Here is a 9,856-nt window from a genome sequence, read left to right as displayed (position 1 = left end):
AAAGAAAGACTGGTTGCGCCATCACCGGCAGATTTTGCAAGCAAAATATACTTAGTCGACATCAATTTTTAGGCGCGGATCCCAGAACCAACCGTTGCAACGGCACTCGCCCAAGCAGCACACCAACAATGGACCGACGCTGGCATAATGCTGGTCAAAACCGGCTCGAAAGTCGTACCGACGTCGGCATTGGGGCAAAAAGTTACTTTTTCCAACCTTGGCCTGATGTTCGGACCAACACTGAACCGACATTCATGCCACTATCAGACCACTGTTCAGCCGCTCTACCAACACTGAACCGACATTCATGCCACTCTCAGACCACTGTTCAGCCGCTCTACCAACACTGAACCGACATTCATGCCACTCTCAGACCACTGTTCAGCCGCTCTACCAACACTGAACCGACATTCACGCCGCTATTGTACCCACTTTCAGCCACTCTACCAACACTGAACCGACATTCATGCCACTATCAGACCACTGTTCAGCCGCTCTACCAACACTGAACCGACATTCATGCCGCTATTGTACCCACTTTCAGCTGCTCTACCAACACCGGCTTGACATACCCCAATTAGGCCACTGTTCAGCCTTTCTGCTAACGCTTGCCCGAAGTTTATGCCATTGCATTTCCAGTTCAGCGAATATTCACATTCCAATTAATGTTCGCATTGGGAAAGCCATGGGTTTTGGCATTGCAAAGCTGCAATCATCTCTTCTATACACATGCACAACAAAATGAGGCAACGAAAGAATCCAACTGAGAAACTATTTATTAAATAATTAGGCACCGTGGCTGGGGACGCGCGGTTGCGCGAGTCCTGCGAGGCAGCGAGGGCCGCGCAGGAGGCGGGACCTTGGGAAGGAGCCAGGGCCGCGCGGGAGGAGGATTTCTGGGAGGTGGGGGCCGCTTGGGGAAGGGAGGGCACTGTGCTGGGGGCTGAAGCACAGGGGCTCGCAGTGGTTGCCAGGCCGGCAGCGGTACTTGGCAGAAACGCTTCGGCAAAACGCCTTTTGCGTCCGCCGCCACGGTCCACCGAACCTGGCAACCACTTCCTAATAAACCCCTGCGCTTCCACCACATCCGCCCCCGTCTTCTCACAGATGGCATCTGCATAAGATAAGCATTCATTTTAGGCCAGCAGAAAAAGTTTGCTCGTTAACAGAAATCAAGATTATTTCAGCAACAGAGAAAACAGAAAAGGCCACAAGTACATGTTAACTCAAAGTGCGTGCCAAAATGAAAGGACTACAGTATCCAAATACAACTTGAGGAGAAAATCCACCTGAAAGCTCTTCTAACCAACTGTATAAAGCTGCTGCGACATCACGGTCGACCACTTTGCACTACTAACATATGGGAGCACAAATGGCTGGCAGATACAAGGCACGACTACGATCCATGACAAGAGATGGATGTGACTGATGGGAGGGCTTTCTTTGAAAGGCATCTGCTGACTCATATATCTTCAGATGCACATGGAAGAAAACTGCAGATGACTACCCCCATAAAAACAGTAACAAAATATTCACCTGTAATGAAAAAGAAAACTGGTAAAGTATCAACTGAAAAGAAGAAAAGAAAACAAAGCGCAGCAGAACCTGGTGCATGTTCTTCCACTCATCTTCTAAAATTCAGTTAAAAGCTACTGCAACAACATACCTGTTGCCACCTTGCATAACTTCAGGGCAATAAATGACCACTTGCCCTTGCGGCCATGGAGGCTGTACATCCTCTGTACAGCCACCCCCATGATGGCGGTCATTATGTTGGAGCCCACCTCCCTCAGGCCCTTGCCCCCCAGGCGGACCAGCTGCTTTCGCTGAAAAGAAACACCACAGGTGCACAAGCTATTAGGCACAAACATCAATTATAATTTCATTTAGTTTAGCAGAATCGAATAGCTAAGACAATTGTGTGACTACCTGTCAACAGCCCATGCGAGTACGTACAATCATAATGCATAATTTCTGTATGATACAATAGCTTGACTAGTTGCTACCAGCAGAAAGCACCACCACCAATATGGACATTCTTTTTTTTCCCAGTTTACTAAGAGCAGGGAAACTTTAGCGATTAAGCAAAGGTGGCCAACTCCTACCCATTATGCTTTGCATCTTGGACATTATTATATTATAATGTGCTGGATGTGTTTTCTCTGCACAGCCGTTACGCTAAAATTGATTTGGTTTGTAGAACTTAAAGTTCCAAAGTGACTCAGGCTATGATGAGGGACACCATAGTGGAGGGCTCCGGAAGTTTCGACCACGTTGGGTCTTTAACATGCGCCACTGACATCACACTGCACACGGGCGCCTTGCTTTTCGCCTCCATGGAAAACTGGCCATCACGGCTCGGTTTGAACCCGAGTCTTTGGGTTCAGCAGTCGAGTGCCCTAACCACTGAGCCACCATGGCGGGGCTCTCTACCCTGAAATTGAGCAGTCTAATTAATGCTATACAAAGGGCGCTTATTTAAATCCCCAAGCACCTGAGTAAAGCTGCGTGCTTAGCAACCACATTTAATTAAACGATGTTGCTTGTTTTTGGCAGCAGATTAAGTAATGAAATGTGCATAATGTGAGCAAAAGACAGGGAAGAGGTGGGTTAAAGCTGCCCCATTATTTGGGAAACCTAGCCGAAATTAAAGACGCACTGAGAGAGGACCAACTTCCAGCTGTGTTCACAGCAGTTCATGCAACAGTATATTAACCGAAAGCTCAGCTTCCTGTAAAACAGACCTTACAACATCCTTAATGTTAGCTACAAAGTCCACTGCTGAACTAAATTAAAACAGCACAACGATAAATGACAAATGTAAGGAAAATGAGGGGCTCGTTATGAGACACATACGAAGAAAGGCAGCCACAGGCTACAAAAGCATAGGGGATTTTTTTTTGCTGTTGATCGATGTAAAACAATAATGTAATCACAGAAATATTTGACTGAGAAAAAAAATTTGTTGGAACCAAGTCTGTTATGCAACGACCGGCCACCGGCAGAGCTCTGGAAAACTACATCGAATGACATTGAGTGACACCATCTGAGAGCAACTGCCCCAAAAAAGCCTGTGACTGCACCGCCAAATACCAAGCTACTACAAGATGTGATAGGTGCAATGCTTCGCACAGAACCAGCATCAGTAGCTTGGTTTGCTGTTTAGCGCTCCTTCTCGCCTAAACGCTCTGATGCGACAGCAGTCTCGCAGGTGGCATTTTCTTTGCATTGCGTGGCTGAAACATGATGTGACAACTGGCACTTGCCGTAAGCAATACAGTCGATCCCGGATATATCGAACTCGAAGGGGATCGCGAAAAAGTTCGATATATCAATAATTCGAAATATAAAATATGCCTATTAGACGCTTATTTTAAAATTGCGCAAATCTCGGACAATTTCCCGGGATCGTAGCAAGTGGGAACTTACCGATTTATTCCTCTTAAGTCCACAAAAACGAAAGCACAACTCCACGATTAGCGCGCTTTATTTCGCAAGAAAAGTCAGTGAGCTTTGCTTGCCTCTTCCTCTGCACCATGCAGTTCATTAAGCTGTCCTCAAGCTTGTTGAGAGTATCCAAATGAGAAAGTCCAGTGCCCTCCATTGCGCCACAACAGCGATGAATGACGGTGAATGCGGATGCAAGTTCAGCCGCAGTGCATGGCGGCTGGGCCTCTTCGCACAATCTTCGTCACTGCTCGGGTCCGCTTCCTCGGTATCGATGATGTCAGCCACGATGTGAGCATCAGAAATTAGGGAGCTCCTTATGGCCATTCCCATTTCCTTTCACACCCCCCACAAAGTTCCCATCACGTGACTAAGCGCAGCTGTCCAAGGCCAGCGCCGCGTGAACTCTTAGGAGAAGCCCATTTGCAGGAGCGCGCGCTAGTGGAAGAAGCCCACTTCCAGGGTGGCGCATACTGGGAGAAGCGCACTTGCGGGGGCTCGGCATGGCACGGAGTTCGATATATCAAATATAGGGTGCACAGGAGTTCGATAAACGTAAACAAATTTGCTATAATTTTGCATGAGATTCCCAAGGGGATTCTACATCTGTTCGATATAGGCAATAATTCGATATATCCGGGTTCTATATATCCGGGATCGACTGTATTGCGAGCGCCACATGTTCAGCACTGCTACTGAGCCCAACAAATTGATAGGAGCCAAAGAGCAGATAAAGAGAGTCCCCTAACAGCTGTCCCGACACGTGATGCAGTTTTTGCAAGCTCTGCTACCGGCTGGGCATTGCGTACCACTTTTGCTTCGAACAGTAAATCTCACCACACAAGGAATCGACAGGGCGTTCCAGTGAACACTCTAAAAAATTCCTAAAGAAGCGCAAGTCCGATATGGGAAAACAATTTTTTTTTGGGAGGAACGGTCTCTCAGCAGTGGTGGACATAATTTACTGCATAACTGTGCGTGTGTACCTGCAAATATTTCTTCTATTTTGAACTCCCTATTCTTAGGAATTCCTGAAAATGTTCACTGAAACAGCCAGTGTGTATATCAGCAAGCAACTTTCATGAACAAGACATTTACATTAACAAAACACACTGTGACAGCACACTCCAGCACAACAGTAGGAATTATATCTATGAAGAGCATGTTATTCACAGAGCACGGCATGCAAATACTCTTGGAGCTCAAGATTTCTTCACAAACCTCGGAATTACATTATGCATGCAATTCGTTAGTAGGCATTCATTTTTTCCAGACACGAATTATCAGAAACATTAAATCACCAGTCCAGCAGCCACGCTGTCGTCCTGGACGGCAGCTTCCACAGTGTCCAACTCCTCGGGGGAGAATGCGGGCAGTGCAAGGGTGGGAGGCGGTGGCGAGGGGGACACTGGCCGAGTCCTCTGCTCCAGCTGCCGGTCCGACCGCAGCAGCACGTGATCCTCCAGCCTTTGTAACCGCTGCATTAAGTCGCGCTGCTGCTGTCGGACCTCCAGCACCAGGCACATCAGCTTCAGCAGGGTAGCTGAAACTGAAGCAATCAACAATTTCAGTGAGAGCAGGGTTAACCTGGGCGCAATAATATCATTTGCGCACTGAGGTACAATAAAGAACAGTATGAGGCTAACAGTAGGCAGCAACACACTCTGTACTATGCTCCTAAACTTCCCCCAGTTTTTATCCTCCAGGACACTTCTAATTCATGTTCTATTCCTTGCTAGCCTAATTTAAATGCCATAAATGTCACCATGCACTGACAAACACCTAGGTGAAATGGAGCTGCTCTATGTGTGATAGCTAGCACAGAACCTGCAGCCTTGTTGTGTAAAGGACTTCTCAGTCTATGAGCTTCGCCAATTTTTACATTGCTTCATGGGCATTTCCACTCCTATTGCACCATGGCAGAGATGGCAGCAGTTAGTCGCAAATGGATTCTTCCAGTGTCATGAGAAGCATGTGCTAATAGAAGCGAGAAAGCAGAGCAGGCCTGTGCCCTTAATATAGCATTGCACCATTTGGAAAGTATTGCTCACGGCAAAACCCACATTGGCCAAAATGCTGGAGGTAGACATCTGTTCTAACTGCAAGTGCTGGCAGGGATCAATGCATTAAAACTGCAACAAAGATAGCCCTTATGGAATTATAGCCCTTAGCTGACAAGCGAAATGCAACAAAGAGGTGGACCAAATGTTTCTTGCTAGGCACAGGAGGTCCCAAACCGTTGAGAAATAAAACAAGGTCACATTTATCTCTTACCACGCATCCATTTTCTGCAGGCAAGACAAGACTAGGAGCCAGCTGATGTGCTCCACAAGGCAGTTAGGCTGTTCAGTTCTTTCCTAAGCAAGAGGTCCTCCTTCAGAGCATGCCACTATTATTGGCTGCTTATCTCCTTCAGCACCCTTTATGGGAGCTTTGTGATAGCGCAATTAATTTTTTTTCAACACATTTCGCTGCATCCAAGGCACTGCATTGACTTCCAACCAGTAAACTTTTAAAATACTTTGAAAGACAATGAAAAATTACAATATGGGCCTTGCTGACCAACCGCGACCAAGCGACCAAATTATGCTGGTAAGGAAACAAATGCACAGAATATGGGACTACTGTGTAGAGTGCAATTCGTAGGAGTGGCTTCCTGGTGGTGATGTAGGCCGAGAGAGGCAACAGAAATGCCAGGATCCAAAAGAACCCAACAAAAGCACAACATACAGCTCTTGGGAAGGGCACACAACAACCACTCCACTATGAATCACAAGAGGAGAAAGCAATGGAAGTACTAGGTTGTAAATTCCAGTACCACTTCAGTTCAATACAATGGTTTTTGAGAAATACATGTGATGATTTTCAGAGTGACCCCTTTCAAAGCACATAGTTTGAAACTAGAAATGTGCTCCTAGCACCGTTTCAAGAGACACTGAGGAGAACTCCGTGCAAATATCTTCCTGAATAAGTATATTCTCTAGGTCTTTCTGGGCCTGTTGACTGCTGCTCGGCAGCAGCAGGTACAATGAGAAATTTAAAATTTGCTCTGTTTTTCTTTAAGGCAAAGCAGATCTAGCTTCTATATTTTGTTGTGTCACTTGATACTAGACAAAATAGGAGTGTAATTAAAAGAAAGGAACACAGTGAAAAGACGGGACAAGCAGCATTTGTTTTGTCCTCTCACTGTGTCCCCATGTTTGGCTTGCATTTCTCTTTTTGCACAAAAGTAAACAAAGTGAAAATCTCACCATCAACAGTCCCAGCTGTCGACCCCTCCAGCTTGCTGGGTGGCGCACTGTTTTCGTTCACGCTCTCCCCAGCGTGATTCAGTGGGGCTGGAGATGAACATGCGTCATTGATGGCAATCCAGGAAGTACAGAACACACTACTGTGTACAACCACAATGTCACATTTCTATCCTAATTGAATGCAGAAATGCTACTTCAGGATATTTTTGGAGAAGGGACAGAACAGTTGCATGGCCAGGCTGTTTTTCATACAGGTGATCTTTTTAAAACACAATAGACACAAAATTACGAAGTTCAGAAACAAATTCCTGGTTATATAGAGATGCCCCCCAGGCAATAGTAACACTTCCTTTGGCCGAAAAGATATTTTAATTTGGTTTCAATCACAGGCTGTACAAAGACTTCATAATTCAAAACCCATCAAAACCGACACCTCCATGACAAGTAGTTGACGTGACAAACAATGTCACATCATGCAGATACCTATGACACATAAAAGAACGTTGTGATCCGACTGCGGCGGCGCGTTTCGATGGAGGCGAAACGCAAGAGGTGCCCGTGTGCTGTGCGATGTCAGTGCACGTTAAAGATTCCCAGTCGGCTGAAATTCTCCCAGGGCGCTACGGCACCTCCTTCTTCCTTTCTTCTCACACTCCCTCCTTTATCCCTTCTCTTATGAATGTCCACCGAAATGCAAGAGAATTACTGCACCACTTTCTTTCCTGAAAAATCAGTTTTCAATTTTTTAAATATGTGTCTATAGTACTTCAATAATTACATTTCTCATGCACCAGCATGGTGCATTGGTACCGTATTTTCCGGTGTATAAGACGCGGCTTTTTTCAAAAATCTTGCTGGTGCGTCCTATACAAGGGTGCGTCTTATATGCGAATTTTTCGTTTTTTTTTTAGAGAGTTCAGAAATTACTCAGGTTCATGTTCAAGCCTTTTTTACCGAAAAAATATCACTAGCAATGAAGCGGTTGTAACACGGTTAATACTTCAATACGGGGACCACCGTGCGCAACTTTTTTTAGGTGAACTTTATCATGAAACGACGGGGATGACTTCCGGGATCACAAACACACCACCGTTTCGGAGGCCCCAAGCAAAAGTAATGTGAAATGCCAAAAGATGACGACAATCACGCTTCTCGCCATTGTCAAGACAAGCCAGGACAAGCCGGCGTTCTTTTTTCAGCCACCCTTTGCCACTTTGTTTGCTCCATGTACGTAGTGCGAAGAGAATATTTCAGTCGCGTTGCCACCAGAAATGGGTGAACTTTTTGATAGCGCATCCGAAGGTGAAGCCTTCCAAGGTTTTAAGTAGAAATAAAATGTTCTTATGGACATGTGGGAGAGTTTTTTTTGTTTTTCTTTCTTTTTTTCCAAAACGTGGGCAGGAATGGCGTGAGTGTTGCCTTTTTCGACCACTTAGCGTTGCTTAAGAATTTCTCACAAGTACGGTGAATTTCGTGATGGTCGCGCAAGCGTGTTTAATTGATCCTCACTAGCCCAACTGGGAAAACTGGGGTGCGTCTTATATAGCAACTTTTTCAATTACAGCCTGCATATATGGCGGGTGCGTCTTATACACTGGAAAATACGGTACATTTAAGGACACAAAAGAAACTGTCATGGCGAAACCAAACACAGAGAGCAGAATATATGTCATGTGAATAGAAACCTGTTCGCAGTACTGTTAACGTGGGTAAGAGAGTTTGCCACGAAATGGTTACTGGCAGAATCACTGCTGATCTGAGAGCATGGCAAATGTAAAAAGCTGATGCCAAGTCTGAGCACGTTCCATTTCTCTGCAAGTGCAATTAGCTACGGTGGAGTTTTTTTCCCAGATTTTGCAAGCATACTACCATAAATCCCCAATCAAAACTAACACAATGTCGACCTTACATTAAATAGAAATGAGAAATGGTGTTTTAGTTTTAAGGCGGTTAACATCCAAAGGCGACTCAGGCTATGAGGGACGCCGTAGTGAAGGGCTCCGGAAATTTCGACCACCTGGGGTTCTTCAACGTGCACTGACATCGCACAGCACACGGGCCTCTAGAATTTCGCCTCCATCAAAATTCGACCGCCTTGGCCGGGATCGTACCCGCGTCTTTCGGGTCAGCAGCCGAGCACCGTAACCACTGTGCCACCGCGGCGGCTTAACAAATGAGAATTCATGTCTTACGTGGTGACGGCAGCTGTACAACATCGTTGTGGCCCTCATTTCCTAAAAAAGCATTGCACATGAACGTCTTGTTGAGTGTGCAAAATAATTTCTCATCAATAAAGAAATATGAGAATTTCAATTACCAGAAACTGCCGAGCTTTCTAGGGCTGAAGTGAACTCGTAGCGCCGCACCTTTTTTTCGGCGCTCTTGTAGGATCCTGCAAACATTCTCAATATCTCGACAAAAACCATGTCATCTCCAAGCAACAGTACGGATTTCAAAAAAACAAAACAACTGAGGCCGCCTTACTGGAAATCAAAGAAAAGCTAATTGAAAACATAGAAAATAAACTGCTAACAGTTGGCATATTCCTTGATATGAGGAAAGCGTTTGACTCGGTTAACCATAAGATATTGCTTGAAAAAATGCATTGTTATGGAATACGCGGTGTTCCTTTAACCTTATTTGCTAGCTACCTTGACAACCGATCTCAAACAACTATCATTAACGGTATTTCATCTGGGATCGGTCAGATTGTGTCTGGTGCGCCACAGGGCTCCGTTCTAGGACCAACGTTGTTCTTATTATATATTAATGATATCGTCAACCTTCATCCAGCAGACAACATTATAATCTATGCAGACGATACTAACGTATTTTTTTCAGGACAAGATAGTAATATTTTGCAAGCAGCCTCCAACAGTTGGTTATCCCAATTGTCTGTTTGGTTAAAATCAAATAGGTTAGAACTTAATGTCAGGAAAACAAAGTACATACTGTTTAGAGCCAAAAATAACGAAGTTCCGAACAACTTCCAAATTCACTTCGAGCAAGCTCCTATAACTCGTGTCAGCTCTACAATGTTCCTTGGAGTCATTTTTGAAGAACATTTACTCTGGACAGATCGTGTAAACTACGTTTGCACTAAAATGGCTCGCTCTGTTGGTATCCTAAATAAATTTCGCACAATACTGCCTCGAAAA

General features: G+C 45.1%; 1 protein-coding gene across 1 annotated transcript; it reads right to left on the bottom strand.

The window, feature by feature from the left end:
• Positions 1-662: 662 nt before the first annotated feature.
• Positions 663-9,602, bottom strand: LOC149328034 (uncharacterized). Its single transcript, XM_089561319.1, has 6 exons — positions 9,016-9,602; positions 8,891-8,932; positions 6,699-6,785; positions 4,749-4,996; positions 1,667-1,826; positions 663-1,114 (listed from the first exon to the last, which is right to left on the bottom strand). The coding sequence occupies exons 1-6, from the start codon at positions 9,122-9,124 to the stop codon at positions 663-665; spliced, it is 1,098 nt and encodes a 365-aa protein (XP_089417445.1). The 5' UTR covers positions 9,125-9,602.
• Positions 9,603-9,856: the final 254 nt, after the last annotated feature.

The sequence above is a fragment of the Amblyomma mixtum genome, chromosome 9, assembly GCF_055824585.1.
Source record: "Amblyomma mixtum isolate Tamu chromosome 9, ASM5582458v1, whole genome shotgun sequence".
Taxonomy (NCBI): domain Eukaryota; kingdom Metazoa; phylum Arthropoda; class Arachnida; order Ixodida; family Ixodidae; genus Amblyomma; species Amblyomma mixtum.
Note: the sequence above shows the minus strand (reverse complement) of the source record. Positions and strands in the feature narration are given on the sequence as shown.